Here is a 20,979-nt window from a genome sequence, read left to right on the forward strand (position 1 = left end):
ACAAAATTTTGATAACCTTATAAATAGTCTGCCAGTATTACTGAAATGCCACTAGCTTAGAGGAAGAAGGCAACAGCACATAGTAATATAATAAAACTGGAAAGAATACCTTACTTATGTGAAATTTTATAGGTGAAATTTGTGTGTCCAGAAAGTCTCAGGCCAGATACAAGCTAAATTAAAGTTGGATTCATCCCTAGCCTTTCAGAAAGTGCCATGGAAATTTTAATGACAAGAAGCAATCAAGATGTTGGTATCTTTGGTTGCCTTCCTTCTATACAAGACCCCGTTAACTAGTATAATGCCCATCCTTCCTTCCTCCTCCCCCCCAATATCTGATTATTACCTGAGCACTGACTCAGAAGGGAGAATATTACCTGTTGACTTGCCAACACGAAGTCTTTAGAGACCTCCCACTGAAGTATTGACCAGGGCAGATCTTGCTCAGCTTGATGTGTTGATTGCCTGATGTTGATGGCTCTGCAGGTTTATACATGAATATCTTTTGATACTGGGTTAGACACTTTGTGTGAGGGTCAGAGGTGCAGAAAGCAAGAGAGCCTAGCAATTATAGATTGTCATGTAAACATTTTTCACTCCCTTGTTTTTAGTTGAGAGATTTTATTTTAGGAAAATAAAGATGTTTTGTAATTTGACTAGGGTGCATGCCATGTAAGCAGAGGAATGTTTTTTAGATGGTACACAGGGATAGAACTAGAAACAGTGGCATGAAATTAGTGAAAACTAGACTGAGTATTAAGAAACTTCCATATTATGGTTTCTTAGACTGTGGAACAGTCTTACAAAGAAAGTGGTGCAAGCCATTACTAGGGACACCTAAAAATGGACTGGACAAAATGTGGGGAAAATGTTATAAGTCTGCATTGGTAGGGGGATGTGAATAGAGGACCACATGGGACTTTTCACCTCAATTTATGATTCTCTGACATGCTTACTCTTACTCATCTTCATTTGTTTATTTTCTTTAACAGAGATGCTGTTCAGTTAAATGTGATTGCCACACAACAGCTTGTCATCTTGGCCCAGCGAATGAAGAATTTGGAGGTGTTCATGCATGTTTCAACAGCATACGCTTATTGCAATCGAAAGCACATTGAAGAAATCATATATCCACCCCCTGTTGACCCCAAGAAACTGATAGGTTCTTTAGAGTATGTTTTGAATCTTTATAGCTTTTCTTGACTAATCCACACCCACTTGCTGAACTCTTCTCCAGTACTATTACACATTGATAAAAGGCTTTGAAAAGCATAATATAAAAAAACTACACACATGGGTGATGCAATTTTCTCCATTTTACAGATGAGGAAACTAAGGTATAGGAAGGTCGTGACTTACTTTAGGTCACTTACTCAAGAATAAGGATAAATGTCTACTCTGTTTTTCCATACAGAGTACTACCTTATTGAAGCCAAATGATAAATACTCAATATATCAAACTAAACCTATAATTAGATGCCAAAAGTTAAAAACCCCCTCAAGCACTGGCAACCCTATAAAACTTCCTCAAGCAACTCTAATAAAAAGATAGTGTCTATTATTTAGCAATTCAATATGAAGTTAAATGTTTATACTGTAGCATATAAAAATAAAATATAGCAAAACTTAAAGTTCAAACCAAACAAATCTTTGTTTTCCTAAAGTATTCTAAAGTTGCATGGTTTTAAACTTCAGTTTCCGATTCACTGAAGCATAATCTCTTTAAAAGAAATTGAAGAGTAATGGTTTTATTTTTTTGTTTGAAATAGGAGTAGTTGAGAAAAAAATCAAATTTGGACTCAAGAATTGAACCTGGATTCAAAACACTGCATTACAGTAAGAATAGTCTGTAGAGGAAAACTTTTTGTTTGCAGGCTGCCTGGCCATGAATGGTGGTGGTGATGGCCAATGGAGATTGCAAAAGAAGGGTAACCTCTTCATCCTTGCATTAGAACCTCTTGATGTCAGAAATAACCAGAACTAAACTTGCTGTTTTTCTGACTCCTCTGAGGGGATATCTCCAGAGCAGACAGACACAGCCCCCTTCCAACTGTGGAAAATACAGTACACTTCCTGCCCAACAAACTTCAATGAATAAAACAAAACTATATGAAGGGTAAATTCCCTCTGACTAAGATGTGTGGTATAGTTGTGGCAAATACAGTAATGTTTGAGTCCTAGCATCAAGTGGGAAAAGCAATAAACAAGCCAAAATTAGCTGCCCATCTTTGTAAGATGCACAAAAGATCTCATTTGGCCAACTGTAACTAGTCCTAGGTTCTGGTGGGTTAATCTTCTGATGCTGCTGCAGAGGATAAGCAAAAAGCATGAGTGAGTTGGAATAAAACGTAAGTTTTAGTAGCCTTCATTTCAGTAGGGAAGAAAAGAATCTGATTCTAGTAAAGAGAATAAAGAATACCCGTGGATAGTAATTAAAGGGACATCAGTGTAATAAATTTCACAATGGTGTAATTTTTGCAGTAATTAACCTCGGATTACTGTAACAAATATTGAAGATAAATGTGATGTTTTTCTTGACCATTTTCACTGTTTACTTCTACAATAAATGTAGGTCCAAAAAGACTTCAAGTTGATATCTTTCCTCAAAGTAATTTCAAGTACTATAACTGCCCTTGATTCCCCTAACAATTTTTGTGGCAATTTTTCTCATTAAGGTGACCAAATTTATTTCTGGTTAGGTTTTAATTAATTGGATCTCAACTTGATCTCTTAAATGTAAGGTGGTGGATGATTCTGGGTAGAATATGAGCCTTTCAAAAAGGCTGTCTTTGTTATGGCAGAGGTAATAGAAATAAATACTATAGTGTAGGAAGAAACTTTTTTCACAGGAAGGCATTTGCAATTTTTCTTATTTTGGAGCATCAAGAAACACTTGTAGAAATTCTCAGATTTTTTTTTTATTAATCTGGATTAACTGTGCTGGGAATAAAGAAAGTTAGGGGTTGGGTAGTCTGTTTAGCACATGATTGAAAGGCCATTGGATCAGAGTTCAGACAAGCATGCACTTAAATAAAGAAATAAGACACTGCTTTCTACTGCAGCTTTGCTGGATTTTGTCCAAGTAACTAGAAGCCTGGGTAATGAAAGATTGTGAATCCTTTGTGAAGTAAGTTGATTGCATGCATTATTGGGCTAATCTAAAGCTACAGATAAAAGTACTATTTATTAATCCAATAACTTAAGGACAGACAGGATATGGATAACTGAGTTATCCATAACTCAGTTATGGTGGGTGGTGGCTGGTGGGAATCTAGCATGTAACTAATTTAAAGTGTGAAAAACGTGGCAAAACTAAAAGATGGTTGAGGTGGGGGAAAGACTTTTTTTTTTTTTTTTGGAAAATGGATAAGAAGGGTCTTGTGTAAAGCAACATATGTCGTGGCATCACAAATGGTTGCATAATTAGTATTAACAACAGTTGTCAAGATGTTGTATAAATCTTTTTTCCTTAAGACCCAAACTATGGGTCTTTAATGTTCCGGTAGAATAGGTAAGACCTCAGTGTTAAGTTATCATGGAAAAGTCCTCTGTAAAACACATTTTAATGATACTCCATTATCTATCTTAAAGAATTAAGGCCTGAATTGAATTTGATGTAGTTTATTTAATAAACAATTTAAAAATGTTTGTGCATTTTAATTTAATTTCACTTTCTATCCAAATGGAGTTTGGCACAAGTCAGGAGTTGATTTAAAGAAATTGAGTAACTAGAAAATGGTGAATGATGCATTTCTTAATATAATGAAATAAAGTAAAAATTAAGCCGGCTAAATATGTTAGCCTATATAATTGCTTAAAACGTGCAGTTAAATATAGTGTGTCCTCCTCGTATTTGAAAAGAAACAATTTTTTTTTAAAGACGATAGTTAATGGCACATACCATTTTAATGGTTACCAACCAGGAGACTAAACTTTCTTTTAGGGTAAATAACTAAAAATTCAAATGCAAAACCAGATTAAAATCAATTTAAATCAAGGTTTTCTACTTCCTGATTTAAATCATAATTAAAATTGGTGACTTACATCACTTTAGTTTTAAATTCTTTCACCCTGTGTAGAAATGCATATCAAAATGAATACTGTGTGCATTTGGTACATGTTCTAATAAATAACTTTCTTCATTTTTAATGTTAGTGTTAGGTAATCCTGCTGCCATGTGTCACTCTGTATAAAGGGGAGTTATTCCAATGTTCCTCAGACTGGTACTCAGAAGCTTAGAGATAAGTACCTCTCAGCATGACAGCTATTTAAGTGTGGAAGTAATTCAGCATCCTCTTGATGTTTTAGATATTGGGACTATGTAAATAAAAACTTTGTGTGAAATACAATAGAAATGTATGTTACAATGAAGTGTGTTACATTCCACCAACTGCCACAACCCCTGGTTTTGTTGGAACCTAACAACTTGATGATACTAAGCCAGCACAAGTGTCCCACAATCTCTGGCCTTTTTTGATGTGTGACTCTTCTGGAAAATATCTGGAATACTCACATCAAAGGGATTAGATCAGATTACCATTTGGGCTTTATAGCACATTCATATGTGATCCTCAGATAATGTTAGAACACAATCAACAGGAACTATAGATAGGTATGTCAGAGAATAATGTATTCCTTTCTTTGTTTGGCACCCAGAACAAGATACTTAGTTAACAGCACACTTATAAATCTATAACTAGTTATGGGAGTTATATATTGGTTGAAAATGGATCATGTTTTTCAGAAATGCAGATCCAGAAACCAATTCCTTTACTGATTACTTGGGTATTGTTGGAAGAGGACGACTCGGTGTAATTTCTGCTGGTCTGCTTCTGCATATAAACACTATCTGAAAACTTGGCTAATTGTCTGCAGAATTCAGCTGAAGGACAAACACTTGGGGATGTGGAGAAAAGCACTGGGGGGCATTGAAAAAGAGAAAAGGATATGGGGTCATTTGACTGACAGTGCAACATGCTCTCCTGTGCATGCACACTGCAAATGTGCTCTAGTGGGTGTGGGTGGCTGCTTGAATCTACAGCAGGTGCTAATGTAGGTACAGGAGTAGTTCATGTAAATTGGGCTGCAAGTGAAGGCAGCAACCAGGGAACCTGCAGCCCTCAGTGACTACAAGAACACAACAGCCTCACTGAGGCAGTCCTGGTTCAAACAGTGTGTGGCCTACTAGTGAGTGGGAAACAGAAGTGGGGCCACAAAACAACATAGGAAACGGTATAAAGGTTGGGTCTTTAAAAAAACAAAAAACCTAAATAGGTGCTAAACAAATAAGATGGACAGAAAATGGACCAAAAAACATTGGCAGCCATTGTTCTGTGACCTGGTGCCTAGAAACATCCATCCAAAACATCTGTAAGCAGGGGATGGGGCTGTGAACTACCTGTTATCAAGCCTGTGCTACCATAATTTCCCTTAGAAGTGTTACTTGTGGTTTTCTCTCCAGGTCCCTCCCATGAAGGAAGGGTGGTTTTACATTTTTGCAGGATGCTATTAAAAGTGCAAGAATCTTCAGGACTAGGTTAAGTTTAAAAAACAGGAGGCATTCGGATGAAGTAAAGGGTTAGAAAATAAGGATGAAATTCACCTGAAGTGTGTGCAGCTCTCATTAAATATATTGGGGGTTTGCATGTGTACGTGGCAAGGCAGAATTTGGGCTCAAGTGTGGCAGGATTGCTACCTTTTCAGTGCTCTCTGCAAAGACAAGAGCTGGAGAGGACTGCGATATGAAAGCATGGGAAGGGCTCTTTATGGGCTAAACTAAGTTGTAGTCACTGTAACTTTCTGACCTGCACCTTGAAAAACATGTAAAATGCTTCAAATTAGGTTCCCTTTAGATTGCTTTACTTTTTTTAACCCTCTGTAGATCCAGGCCAACCTACCAAAGTGTGAATTACATACACCCTTGCACATCATATCTGGATTTGGTTCACTAAATGTAAGGGGACCTAAATTGTAACTAATACTAAGGAGCCAGAAGAGAAGGGTAAAGCAAGAGGAGTGTGTACAGACAAGGCCTTAAACACCTATTTTCCTAATGTAAAGAGAGTGTTCAATGTTTTAAGTGCTGTTTAAAATGTGTTGTGGCTTTTTTTATACAGTGGTCCCTTCTCTGGCTCAAAATCTATGAAAAACCTGGAATAAACAGTTTAATACCTTTTTAAAAACATGTTAGCTGGTTATGGTCTCCCCTGGTTTTTCCAATACTAGCTGATTTTTAAAGGCGTTAAAACTTGTTTTTAATAGATACTAATATATGCAGCAAGTCTAGACAAGGTGCAAGAAGTGGTCTCTTTCAGTTTTCACCTTCTAGATGTTTAGTATGTAACTTACACCATTTTAGGCTCCCTTGTAAGGTGATCTAAGTAGGTATAAGCAAGCTGTCAGCCTGGTCTACACGCACACAATTTCACTGGTTTAAATAAAGGTGTGACTTCGTAAAATTTTTACTTCTAAAAAAAAATTGATTTAAGTTAAACTGCTAATACTTCTGTGTGCAGACAAGCCTTCATTACACACCACCTAATGTGACTTTTCCCAGTTTGACCCTATACCTATAGGAGGGTTTTTCACCTTGCTCACTGTTAGTTTCTCCAAATATGTTTAACATCATCTTGGAAGAGCCAAGAAAATTGGGAAATGACTTAACATATATAGCTGGCATGTAGCACAAAATGTAAATGAGAAAGGGGGTAGGCAGAAAAATAAGTGGCAATATAAAATCTTGAAGATGGCAGTCTCATCATTAGCCATAACTAATGGACCAAGTCCTCTAATAGTGTATCAAATATACACTCTACTCCCCTTACTACTTCTTTTAAATATGGTATGAATTAAAGCACTACAGAAAAATGGGGGAGAGTGAATTGTGAATTGATACGTATTAAAAAGTATGTTTTGCTTTTAGTTTAAACCAAATTTTCAAGCAGTTCTGGGGTTTTACTGGATATTACTTTATTTTGGCCTATCAATCTTTGTGTTGCAATTGAATTATAAACTTCTGGAAATGTGGTGGTATGCAGTACATTCAGTTGTGGGTTTTTTTGTGCAGTGATCGGTTGCTTTTGAGAAGTCTTTTATTGATCTGAGTTCAATTTGTATCCATTTTCTTCTCTTTATAGTGCCATTTAATAAAAATTCCTGTAAATTCTTCCTCCTTCAAAAATAATCCTTCAGATTTTTAGCTCAATTCATAAAATAAACTTTAATTTCTAGAGCACATTGCTATGTTTCTAAACATAATGGGGTTGGTCTGTAAATGAAAACTTTAACCAGAATAACTAAATAACTTACACCAGTGCAAGCCCTTATTTTTAGATACACTTGCAGATTTAAATTATGTTTGTACCCATGTTGCTTTGGGATAAGTGATTTTTTTTTTAAAAATCTAAGTGTAGTGGGTTTTAAATCAATTTAGCCTTATTGGTGCAAGATTTCTAATATATACCAGCCCTTAGTCTCCTGAAATTGACATCAAACTCTTCTTTCAGTACAGTTCTTCCACACTTTACTTACCTCCAGTCTGAGAGAGCTGTTTATTAAACAGAGTGAGCATTAAGGGCTAAGTACTGGTATTGTTCAACTCTGTTAATTTTTGCTTCTAATGAGATCAGGCTTTGGCTTCTTAATTAAGGAAACTGTTTCTCATAAGTGAAATCTGAGGGAGTTGTACAGATTGTAGAACTGAGCTTGGTGTAAATTATCTGCAGAACGTTACTATTGTACAACCTACGTATAGGTGCTTGCATACCAGTGTCAAAAGTTCTGATTTATCTGAGGACTGATTTTTCTGAAGTGCTACACTTGTTAGCTTTAGTGGAAGTTGGTGCTAAGCATTTCTGAAAATCAGGCTATTGGGTTTTAAAATTCATTGATGATCTGGTATTGGTCACTAGGGCTGTTACAGAGCTTTGAAGTGGTAGTATTTAATTACTTCCAAAGCTTTGCCTAATACAACTTGTAAAACTTACCAATAAACACTACAGCAGAATTCCTTGCCTTACTGTGTTTATGCCATTCTTTGTCTACATTGCTTCTGGTGGAACTATACAGCTTCAATTTCTTATGATTGTTGCTTTGAAATTAATGAGGCAGTCATAAGCATTTTTCTTGATAAGCTTGTTTTTAATTTCTCTGCTTTCTTTCAGACTTATGTACTCCTTTAAGTGAATTGTACAGTAATAAGTCTTTGTTGTTTTGATTCTTTAGGTGGATGGATGATGGTCTAGTGAAGGACATTACTCCAAAACTGATAGGAGACAGGCCCAATACTTACACATATACAAAAGCCTTAGCAGAATATGTTGTGCAGCAGGAAGGTGCAAAATTAAATATAGCCATTATACGGCCGTCAATTGTTGGTGCCAGCTGGAAGGAGCCTTTCCCTGTAAGTCTTTTTTAGCCTCCCATTCAATATTCTACAATCCATATGTTTCTTGACCTGTAACCTATGCATGCATCCTTGATAGCCTATATTGCTAGGGATCTAGTTCAGAAGTCCATAGAAATCAGAGTTGAAACTTAGTCACTTGTGGATAGCAAACTGAGTTATAAACCTGCCTCATATGGTTGACAGCTTTTGTGTGTAGTTTTTGTGTAAGAAAGCCATAGATTTAAAGGATAAATTACTCTTACTTCTGGATTTGTATGGGCCTATCAAGTGATTTAAGAAGTATTTTTGTTAAAACACAGGAAGAGTATGTTTAGTTAGAGCTACTGGAGTGAATATAATGCTCTCCTAAAGTGATATTTTTCACTAATACACGTCTATTTTACACACTTAACTGTTCATCCAAAACTTTTAGGAAACTAAATGGTGTAGCCTTGAGGAAAGTAGTTTTGACTTCAGTGATCTTCTGTGTATCTATAAAAAACTACAGTTTCTCTCATCAATTAGTTCCTATGTCTTCTAAGAGACTAAAACATGCAAGACTAAAACCTGGATTTTTTATTTTTTTTTCTTTGCCACATTTGTGCTTCCTGATCCTGGAGATGCTTTTATGGACCCATTTCCTCTTCAACTCGCAACGGAAACTGGAGATTAACAGGGCACAGAGATGCCCTGGGGCACCCCCTGTTTGTAGCCCCCCTACATGACAGCCATAGGAAAGGGAGTGTTTTAGGGGTTGCTTTAGCAGCTGAATGCTATCTGAAGTTTCTCCCAATCTGGGATAGTCCTCTTTTGACTAATTTTGGGGCAGTTTTCCTAAACAGGAGCAAATCTGTGTCAAGATGAGTTGCTTTACAGATCACCAAAATCAGAGTTGTCCTTCCTTTTGGTACTGAATGTAGGCATTAAAAATTGAGAGAAAATGGCGGGAAATCTAATAAGGGACAGCAAAATTGTTTATCTACTTCTCAGTCCCACCATTTATTTGGTAAGAAATGAATACACAGGAGCTCATTTTGAGGAGCTAGTTAAATTGTGTGGCTCTTCTGCTGGAGTTGTAGTAGCTGTTAATTCAATGCTCTGTCACAGGTAGGCAAACTGAAAGCACCTTTTATATTTGAAACAAAAGTAGGAGTGGGGAAGTAAAATGTTGTCTCCTTAAATTGTAACAGTATATTTTTGTCAAATGCGAACTATATGTTAGACTCAGTAAACTTCTACTGAAATTGCTTTTGGTTTTTTTTTTTTTTACACAATAGGGATGGATTGATAACTTTAATGGGCCAAGTGGTCTTTTTATTGCGGTAAGTAAACATTTTAATACAACTGTCTTTGAAAGGAAACACATTACTTGAAATGTTTTATTGGTGTGTCTTCTGTTTTTGTTATTTAAGGCAGGAAAAGGAATTCTTCGAACAATGAGAGCCTCCAACAGTGCAGTTGCAGATCTGGTTCCAGTAGATGTAGTTGTCAACACAACACTGGCTGCAGCTTGGTATTCTGGAGTTAATAGGTATAGCAGGTGACAATGCAGTTCATTTTTAATTAGCCCCAAAAGTGGTTGTTCGATGTTTCTATAAAGCTAACCATCTATTTAACTGCTAGTCTATAGTTTGCTTTTCCCACACTATTATGGAATTTAGTATTCATCATATTAGCCCATCGGGCAAATGGCCAGTGTCTGATGATGTGTTTAGTCAGTTGTGCAATACTGGCAAATGAGGGGGAAATTCCTTCCTGATCCTTATGATTGTCAGTTTAAATGATAAAATATAGAGTTGAAGCTTAAATATTTGTTTCGTGAGAGAGGGAGGAATTATTACTACAGCTGTTGGGAAGAAAAATGCTTGAAGTATGGAGATAAAATTAAGGTAGTTAGATTGGTCCCCAACTTTATCCAAACTCCAGAATTCAGGGGACAAGAGTGATTTGGATAAATGGTTCTGGTTTGGGCTATTGTGTACCAAATTTTAATTTATTTTAATTAATTATATGTGATGCTTTTTTCAGACCAAGAAACATCATGGTGTACAATTGCACAACAGGTGGCACCAATCCTTTCCACTGGGGTGAAGTTGGTATGCTGTGTTCTTGCTATATATGTTCTCTGTAAACTTTAATAGAAAATTTTTTATTGAATAATAAAAGGTCCAAAATATGGCCACTAGATAATGTGTATTTCTATAAAGCCCTTGTATCAACTTTAGTAACTTCTCCGTAAGGACTTGAGAGCACTGATTTTAAAATGTTAGGATTTTTATAATCAGAAATTCAGCTGTCATACCTCTCAACTTTGCAATGTGTGCCATCACTTTTTAATTTTATCCTCTGTTACCTGTTTCTTCCCCCTCCATTCACTGTTATTTTTCTGGTAGTAGCTCTTCCCAGTCCCCCCTTAACCTAAAATGTGGGAGTCCTACAGCTTTCCTAATAGTTCCCACAACCTAATCTGCCTGCAGTTCATGGGTAGAGCGAGTAAAGAACTGATCACAGGGAGCAGTAGAGACTCTGTGATGTTGACACGATATTCACTGCTGGGTTTAGTGGCAGTTATGCTAAACGCATCTAGAACTTCTTGTTCTGTGTTTGTACAGTGCCTACCACAGTGGGTTCCTGGTCCATGACTCATAAGTACTACGGTAATACAAGTAACAAATAATAGAACAATAGCCCAAAAGTGAGATCGATTTTGTACAGAGCAGCACACTTGAGAGGTATGATGGCAACTTTGCGTTAGAGTAGTCAGATTGATTTAGTTGTTGTTTTTACCTTTAAGTAGTTACATGAGGTATCAAATACAGAAAAATAATCCTTAAATTTGGCCACCTATTTTCAACTCTTAAGCTATTTTGAATTAGTCTAATCTGTTTCTAATGTTAAAATATTGCAGACATATGATGTTACATGAAAATGTAAGATTTCTAACATTTTAATGCATATGTTCTCTTATCTTTGATCAGAAGTTTTAATAGGTTTGGAATATGTTTATTCCAAATATTTATATATTTCATTTCACAGACTGCCCTGTAGCTAGTTCTAAAGATTTTCTTTGTACTAGGTTTTTTCTTATTTATGCAGTTACACACACACACACACACACACACACACACACACACAGATGAAACTGAGTGTGCATATATAAATAAATAAAAACATTTCAACCATTTAATCTTGCAAGCAAATTGGTTGGCGAACTACTGGTTTTTACTTAAATCACAACTTACTTTGTGGTAAGAACACATTGTCTCCAAGAAACCAATGTGAAAAATATGGGAGATGTTTAGAAAGCTGCAGTAAATGTGCATGTAACTACTTAAGGGCCCAGTCCTGTATGTCTTTCACAGCTAAAGTTCTGTTGACCTCAGTGAGTGTTGGATGTGCAAGAAATGCAGAATAAAACCCTAAAACAAGTTTTTTCTTTAAATGTTTAAGAAGTGAATCATATGGTAAAATGTCTTTTTGAAATGCAGATCAAATGTTTAGAAATGCCTATGATCTGATTAAAAGGAAAGTTAAAATAATTTGTATTATAACAGTTGAGGATTAGGATTATTGCTAAATATATAGCATGCAAAGCTATTTATTTACAACCAGAAGATTGAATAGTTTTTTTCTTAAGTAGAAAAGAGGAACAGAAAGAGAGAAGCTACAGTGACATACAGTATTAAAAACAAACAATAGAGTTGTGGGTATATGAAGTACCTCTTGTGACAAAGAGTGGCAGTCCAATAGCAATTCAAGTTGAACAGTTCCATAATTTTCTCTTAGCTAATGGGGGGTGTCAGATGTTAGGAAAGTTTTTTGTATTTGAAATAACATTAATAAAAGTAAGTACTGTACTGTAATGTACTTTGAAAACCATTACATTTTACATGGTTATTATCAAACCTATTACACAACTTTTCTTCCTCAGAATACCATGTAATTTCCACTTTCAAGAGGAATCCTCTCGAACAGGCCTTCAGACGGCCCAATGTAAATCTAACCTCCAATCACCTTTTATATCATTACTGGATTGCTGTAAGCCATAAGGCCCCAGCATTCCTGTATGATATCTACCTCAGGATTACTGGAAGAAGCCCAAGGTAATGGTGGCTAGCTCTGTCTTACCTGTTCCTCTGATGTTTAAACAAACACATGTTTACATGAAAATGCATATTAATATTGAATTATTTTCCAGATTTTGCTTGCTTATTAAGGTTGAGTCATCTCTCTAAATAAGAGGAGATCCTTGAATTCAAGACTTTTTCACCCCCTACCAGTAATGAGAATGCATTGTTTGTGTATTTTTATTTTGTTCTGGGATCTGAATAATCATTGTGATGTCAGGATAACTTGAATTCAAGACCTAACTACAGGCTGTCTCGGAATAATAAATATTCAAAATATTTTGATCCTTATTTTTCCTACAGAGTATTACCTAAATTTGAGTTTCAAGATGAATCCTTTAGAACAAGCACTAAGGCGCCCCAATGTTAATATCCGTTCCAACCCCCTTTTGCATCAGTATTGGACTGCGGTCAGCCATATACTACCTGCATTATTGCACGATGTTGTTCTCAGGTTGACAGGTCAGAAACCGTGGTAAGGAGGACAGTGCTAAAAGGTGGTGGAGATGATAATCGCATGAGCTTTACCTTAGATCTACTAATATAAGCAATAGCAATCAACTGGCTGGGTGTTCCGAGGGGATTAATGACTGTCTGGGAAGAGTTGACTTTGAGCTGTGCCTCAGGTTGGTAACGCTAGTCAGTCACTAAGCCCTAAGAAATGTCTTGCTCTGAGGTCGTTATTGCTATTATAAGCTGAATGTGGAGAAAAGAAATTCCATGAACATACCACACAATTTTTATATTTTTGTTGTGGATGATGCAGTTTTGTTTCCTATATGCAGGACTTTTCCAGTTAATTAATTACTTGTATTATCTCAACATTCCATTCAGTTTATAATATTTAATTTCTTTATCGGGTTAACTTTTTTGAAGTGGGAAAATGGTATAATTTTTAGCTAAATAATAAAACTAAATTACACAGAGTGAGGTCTAAGTACTACTTCCTTTCCATTGTTCCAAACTTCAAAAGCAGCACAATCCTCTAGACTTCTCTGCTGCATTTATATGGTAAGCCTGTTTTTGGAAATAATTATTTTCCAACTACCTTGCCATCATAGTGCATAGTTGAAATAGCGTATATAATAAATGACAGTCATTCACTATCCCAGAATCTAGGTCTTATTACGGGGAAAAAACAGATTTGTCATCAGTGCATAAAAAAAAAACTCTTAATGGGCCAGTAGGAATATTTTAAGATTTATTTAACATGTGCCAGATCTGCTTGACCTTTAAATTGTCTCAATAAAAGGTATCGGCAAAAGGTGAAGAGAACACTCCCGTTTGCACATATCAACATGCAATGACATTTCTTAGATTGTAATATGTTCAGGGCATGAACCATCTCTTTTTTTTTGCTTGTACAAAGCATAACACAGTGGGGCTCTAGCCTCCTACGTGCTACCAAAAGACATAATAATTTCTTATAGTAATTAATGATGTATACATTTAATAACTTTCCACTCCATCTGGCTAGCCTTTGGCTTCCATTACTAGATGACACAAGTTAGAGTAGCCCAGAGTCTTCCAAACATGGTGAAATCTGTACAGTGAAATGTGTACAGTGAAACTGACATCAATATTGTTCTCCCTGTAAATACTTCCCAATAGTGTGTTGTTTGTCATTGTCCTTTGCGTGCTATTTCTCTGCTGTGTCTTGGAGTATTAACACACTTAAAATGATTTTCAGAAGTGTGTGTTCAACTGCGGTATCTAATATGGAAATAATGACATACGGTAAATGAGAAATCCACTATAACTTTTATTCCACAATGCTTTCTCATGTAATTGATGTATGATACTGCCAAAGGAGAAGGGAAATCTTAACAGAAGTAGAAGAACTTTTTTGAGGTTACTTCTACAGTTCAGACAAGTTGTATGAAATTCCCTATAGACTGTTCATCAAAGTAACAGGAGGAGCTGTGTGTTCACAGAATTCTTTCCAAATTCTTAGTCTTGCTTTACATGATCAAATCATGTTTTCTGACATGCTTCATTTACATTTTTATTCTTGAGGTGTCTTTTTTTGTTTATCAGAATTTCTGCACTTGGGGGAAACGTTAGAAAAATTAAAAGAAGCAATTTAAAACTCTTAGGTTAACCTAGGTTACAGTGTCCTACAAAAACTTCAGGAAGAAGTAGGGATGGGGGGTTTAATACTTGCAAACAGTATTACTGTAGGGCTTGTATCTATAGGTCTATAAAATCATGACTGGTTTGAGAAAGTAAATAAGTGTTAACTCCACATAATACAAGAACTAGGGGTCACCAAATGAAATTAATAGGCAGCAGGTTTAAAACAAACAAAAGGAAGTATTTTTTCCACACAACACACAGTGAACCTGTGGAACTCCTTGTCAGAGGATGTTGTGAAGGCCAAGACTATGACAGGGTTCAAAAAAGAACTAGATAAGTTAATGGAGGATAGGTCCATCAATGGCTATTAGCCAGGATGGGCAAGGATGGTGTCCCTAGCCTTTGTTTGTCTGAAGCTGGGAATGGGCAATAGGGGATGGATCACTTGATTACCTGTTCTTGATTACCTGGCATTGGCCACTGTTGGAAAACAGGATACTGGGCTTGATGGACTGATCCAATATGGCTGTTCTTATGTTCTTCTTTTCTTTTAGAAATTGATGTGAGACTGATCTGATTTTTATAATTATACGAATGTTGTGCTTTTTGATAAATGGTATAATAATAGTCCTTGGCAGTGCTATTGGCAGCACATCCTTAGCTCAAATGGGCTATGTGTGAAGAAATCTGACCACTTGTATTTAAACCCAACCCTGAACAATGCTTTGCACTTACCTTACTTGTATGTTTGTACAGTGCACAATAATGCCCTGTCCTCTAGGCATTACTGCCTTACAAATAATAATTCAGCACCTTTTATCTGAGGATTTCAAACTTACACTTAGAAACACTAATTCATTAAAGCATCTCAGGACCCCTGTGGAAAGATGGAAGATATGCAGTCATGAATTTAGAGATCTATCCAAAAGCTGTTTGAAGTAGTTGTGATAAAAAAATGAAGTGATAAATGTGTAGCCAGGGGTAAAAATATTTTATGATCTTATTTCAAATCCAGGTTATCTAGAGTAGAGATTATTTCAACTTGCCTGTAAAACACTCCGCACGTTGTTGTTTTATTATAAACCATGAGTGAATGAAGGGTACATTTACTCAGAAAATGGAAGTGTATTTTTCTATTGGGCATGAAAACTTTCCCTTTCAAGCCTGATGCATCTGTGAAGACTGCAAAGTTGTTGGAAAGATGTGTAGGATTTCAGCTGATGCATAAATGTTGTACACTTGTATTGGAATTTTTAGCCATATGGACATAATTTAAGAAGACATTTAAAAGCTTACTGGATGCTTTAAGAAAACAATTTTAAAGAAACTAATGCTATGATTATTCAGGTCTGTCCTCAGTCACCTCCAGGTCTGTTCTCTTGGTGTCATCTTCCTAACTGAACCTTAAAACATGCTGTCAAATGGCACAACAGTTAGCATTACGGCTAATGTTACAAGAGTCCTGGTGAAATCATTATTGTATACCAACTGGCTTAAAGGAGAGAGCACAATATCTATGACCTGGAAGGTTGTAAGATGTATTCCAACTCCTCCACTGTAGCTGGCCTTACTGCTTTGCATTTAAAACTCTGTTATCGCATGTCCCTGGTACTTGTCTCCTTTGGTTTTTGTGTGTTTGTGTCTGTTTGTTTTTTAAAAGGCATTTTGTGATGCTCAAGCCTTCGTGTGACCAGAGTATTGAATCCCAATCTCCATCCCCATGCTTTTGACCTAAAGTGATGTCTTAGCTGTCTACCTTTTGACATCCATCCCATCTGTGCATGCATACACATTCTGTATTGTATAAAAGCCACTAAGAGGGAATTATTGCCACTTCTAGCATCCACAACTTATCTTGGAGTTCCAGTGAAGTACAGCATATTTAGCTTGTACACAATCCCAATTTCTTAAATAGCATAAAACATAGCATATTGCCCAGCTGCACCCTTCCCTACTACTCAGATACTGAGCACCCATGAAGGAAAGAAGAGACAGATATATGTGGTGCTGGAATGTGCCATGTATCTGCCTTTCCTTTGTATGAGGTTTCTATGGGTTCCTTTGATGCAACTCTTTGTGTACTTAGGCATGAATATATGCCCCTCTATATGACTACCTTCCACAGCACACTAAAACCTTACAGATATGTTCTCCAGTCATGATCATAACATTCCAGGTGTTTGATGAACTACATAGCGGTGTTTGTGGCCAAGGACCTACCAGCATTCTGCTTAATGAAACCCATAGAAGCAGTGAATTAAGTATCTAGAAGAAAAGCAGCCAGATAATGGCTTTAAAAAATTGCTTGAGATTATTCTGTTTGGGGGATATAAATGTTTATTTTATTACAAATTCTCTCCTGCACTTTCATTCCATGCCTTATATGAAGAAACTGCAAAGATTATGTCCTATTTAAGGTGGCAGATTTTTCTCAGTAACTAATTCTGTACCTAGAATACATGTGCAAACACCCACAGAGTTAAGAGCAATAGCAATAAAAGATTATCGAAAGGCTTATACATCAGCAGAGCTGTGAGTTAATGAAGGCACCAGCTCTTATTTTTCAATAGAACTATTTGTAACGTGGAGACGTTTTCTAGAAATGTTTTTTTTGCAAAACTTTAATAAAGCAGGGGAGCTTTGAATGAAAGTTGTACTTTTGATGACGTACATATTTGAATTGCTTAGTTAACTGTTTTAAAATCCTTGTTCATATTTAATATGTTCTCTCTTTTTTCTTTTACTTAATTTTATGCTCATGAAAGTGTGGGATGAGTAGCACTGGCTAACCACTACAAATTATTGGCACATTCTCTATGTGCCTCATTAACCATGGCTGGCATTTAGTTCTTTAAGATAAAGAAATATATTGAAAACCTCTGATCATTTTATGGTTGCTGGGAGAAAGTGTGATGCAGTATTATCTGATCATATTGTTCTATTGCCTTATTTGTATGTGTTTATTTACATATGTCTAACAATTGTCTTTGCAACAATCTAAAATATGTATTTTAAAGAAAACTTCAGGTTAATGTCTTCACAGTGGAACTGATGCTCTTTGAGTCTCCTCAGAATTCCCACTTGGGGGTGGGGGATGGTACCCCCTGAAGTTGAATTACATTCTCTACCAAAGCCTTGTCCATTGGAGCTGCACTAGTGCACTAGTGGTGATGTCATCTGCTGACATCTTATTGTACATAAGGAAGGGTATTCCCTATCTACCTCAGTTCCTTCTCTTCTGCAACAAGGAGCATTAGGAACCTTGCTACCTCTGCTTAGCAGATATTAACTCCCTGTTTAGTTTATCTTAAACTAAAATTAGATGGTCTCTTGTCAGAAGAAAGAAGAGCCCTTTCCCATTTGCAGTTGTGGAATGGTCAGAGCAGCCTAAGGCATTAAGCCAAGTTCTGCTTGCTCATTCATTCACTGAGAATCAGACATCGTACACTATTTGATTGGTTTGGGCGAGGCCACTCCCTTTGACAATGAGCCAGAAGAGGAACTTTATCAGGATCTCCACACCACACCACCTCGTCTGAATAACTGTGAGTTCCTCCAGCTGGGGGAATTCCCTGTGGGGTGCCTTAGGGAGCCCTAAGAGTTTAGTTTGATATGGCTTGTCAGACTGTCTCACCGTACAAACATGGCATCAGCATGGTCTCTGTACCTGGTCCCAATGACTATGCTTCCACCACCACAACTTTCACTTCTACTGGCAGTGGCACCTGTGCAACCAGTAGCTTCACTTTGAACTCCAGCCTCGCTGATAAATCCACCAGTTCCAGTACCTGCTTAGTTATCCTTACTGGAATTGCCACTTCAGCTTCAGACAGGATGATGACAATGACTTCCCTATTAATGGGACATCAGCAGATGAAAACACTTGCCCTTCAATGGTTTCCCCACCAGTTCCACAAGCCACTGAGCAGGACGTGCTGAGGTTCCTGTGCAAAACCTGGATTACCTGTTTGATATCTTTCAGCCAAAACTTAAGGGTGGATTTTTTTCTCGCTATCTGAAAGTGCCTACTCAGTTCAGGTAGATAGCTTGCTGACACCCTTCTCGTTGCCAGTAGTCTCCTGCAGAGACTACAGATGTATCCAGTTCCAATGGAGGATTTTTCCTTTTTCTCCTAGCACTTCATTCCGAGGGCATGAAAAAAAAATCTGAGCACAAAGATCTTAGCTCCTGTAGACAAGGAAGTTCATGATTTTCCCACAAGTGGGAATGCACAGAGGTCCTTGAGGAAAGTTACTGACGAGTAACTGTTCTTTAAATCTCTTCTGTGCATTCATGCTTCTTGCCCACATTCCCTCCTGTCTCAGAATTCTCTTCACATTTTGGGGCTCCATGGTCCAGGAGAAAGAACTGAGGGTGGGGGTAAGGGTAGGGGGGTAATGGCTGAACTCCCTTATACATTGATGTTGGCCATTGACCTCACTAAAGGGTGCATTCACATAGTTCAATGGAGTTTGCTTTGGTTGAGATTCCCTGACTCAACATCAAGGAGCGCCATATCCCACCTACAAGTATGAATGCTCAGAGGCAACTCTCAAAGAAGAGTTATCTGTAAGTGACCTTTGTTGCTCACTGTGAATGATCATTCAACTTTCTGAAGCAAATGTTATGGTCCAAAAGCAGTTTCATATTGGTGGTGGGTTTTGTTTCTTGTTCCTCTCCATCCCCTTGTTTACACTGATCAGTGTATTCAGTTATAAGGACCGGACTGGAAATGATTTATTTGGAGTCTGCAAAAGCAGGAAAGAAATGGGTCCTTTTGTGGGCTAGTAAGGTAAAGGATGTTGGGTTGTACAAGTGTCATTTGGAACCATATATAACTTGACTGACTAGCCTTGGCATTACAATACCAAGCAGAATTCGCCGTCCTGGCAAGATGGAGAACTTGCTTATTATGCACACTTCCATTCTGGGGAAAACTCACTGTTTCATGGATCCATGTTCAGATGTTCTGGTCAACAAGGAATTTGCCCAGATTGATTCTTATAATTGAATCCCACTGTACTCCTAATGTTATATTTTACAGAGTGGCTTAAGTTGGGCAATAAAGGATGATGGAATATTTCTGCATATTTGGGGCGATATTCTCCGGAGTGGCTGCTTTGCACTGCTCTGTAGGCATTGCCACCTAGGAAGGGATCGCCCCTCTGCAAGGGGGATGCTCCATGCCATAGAGACCTTGAACCACTCCCTATCCTGTGGCCAACAAAGTGGAGACAAAGAATGGCAGCAGGGCCAGGCCATCCATTTGCTATGTCAATCCTCTGCTACTTGAGGCTATTTCTAGCCGTAGTAGGGCTGCTCTAACTTGAGCCAGTTCCCCTGAACTCGAACTACCAGTAGATTTAGGGAAGTGCAAATATGATCTTTTATACCTTCTTTGCATACACATTCCTTCTCTTCTCTCTTCTCTTCCCCTTCTAGCCCCCCATCAGCCACACCATAGAATTTGGCTGTAAATACTTTCCATCGAGTTAAATTATTATGCATAAGAATAGATATTTTTATTATGAATAATAAGTCTTTTCAACCTGTTAGTGTTTTAGAATTTCAAGAAAAGCTAGTAGGAAGATGCTCTTCTAATATCTGTCGTCTTTTGTTATATTTCTTTTCTAAATACTTTGAAAGGTAGAACCATTAGAACACTATTTTAGGTTGCTGAAGCAAAATTTCGGATTGCAACAGCTGGCAAAGATTGGCTTTCTGGTACGTTTTAAAATAAAAATATAAAATGTGCAGGAATATTCTATTTATCTGTTAAAGGTAGTCATGCTTGGTGTGCTGGGTGATTCGGGAGTTGCTGTGTTGGTATTAATGCATTGTGTTATGGGGAAATTGAGATTGGTGGTTTGGATGGCATGGGTATGTTGGTTTTGGACATGTTTTTTTGCTATTGTAACCTGTAAATCCCTTTCCTTGGGCAATAGGATGATGAAAACTATAACCCGTCTTCACAAGGCCATGATGTTAATAGAATACTTTACAAGTAATTCTTGGATTTGGAACACTGAGAATGTCAATATGCTAATGAACCAACTAAGCCCTGAAGACAAAAAGGCAAGTAGTCTTTGTGTAACTTGCCTCCTATCAGTCATTTAAGGATTTAAAAGAACTGAATCTATTTACTTAAGACTGGGTAATGGAAGTTTAATTAAAATAAGTAATGTTTCTTTGTGATCCAGTTGGACCACCTATTTAAAAAAAAAAAATCAAACTGGTAGCTTCACTATAACTGTCTAAGATTTTTGTGTACACCATGAATAAGGTAGGTGTGTGTGTTTTCAAAGATCATTTCACCTATCAGATTTTTTGCCCCGGTGTGGTAAGGTGTAATATGGATAAAGCAGTTTTTAAAATATTAGGCAGCAGCAT

The 20,979-nt window shown here is 37.0% G+C and overlaps 1 protein-coding gene across 3 annotated transcripts in view; it reads left to right on the forward strand.

Annotated features, from left to right (window-relative positions):
* The window catches only part of FAR1 (fatty acyl-CoA reductase 1), a 67,082-nt gene that overhangs the window by 35,733 nt on the left and 10,370 nt on the right, over positions 1–20,979 (forward strand). For 2 of the 3 annotated variants that reach the window (XM_084630462.1, XM_084630461.1), the window contains exons 4-10: positions 993–1,172; positions 8,224–8,401; positions 9,664–9,708; positions 9,799–9,926; positions 10,415–10,482; positions 12,318–12,489; positions 20,535–20,664. In XM_084630462.1, coding sequence (XP_084486588.1) covers positions 993–1,172; positions 8,224–8,401; positions 9,664–9,708; positions 9,799–9,926; positions 10,415–10,482; positions 12,318–12,489; positions 20,535–20,664 — 901 coding nt within the window. The remainder of the gene's footprint in view (positions 1–992; positions 1,173–8,223; positions 8,402–9,663; positions 9,709–9,798; positions 9,927–10,414; positions 10,483–12,317; positions 12,490–20,534; positions 20,665–20,979) is intronic. The other variant, XM_084630463.1, reaches the window with a different exon arrangement.

This window comes from Lepidochelys olivacea, assembly GCF_965140295.1.
Source record: "Lepidochelys olivacea isolate rLepOli2 genome assembly, chromosome: 6".
Classification (NCBI taxonomy): domain Eukaryota; kingdom Metazoa; phylum Chordata; order Testudines; family Cheloniidae; genus Lepidochelys; species Lepidochelys olivacea.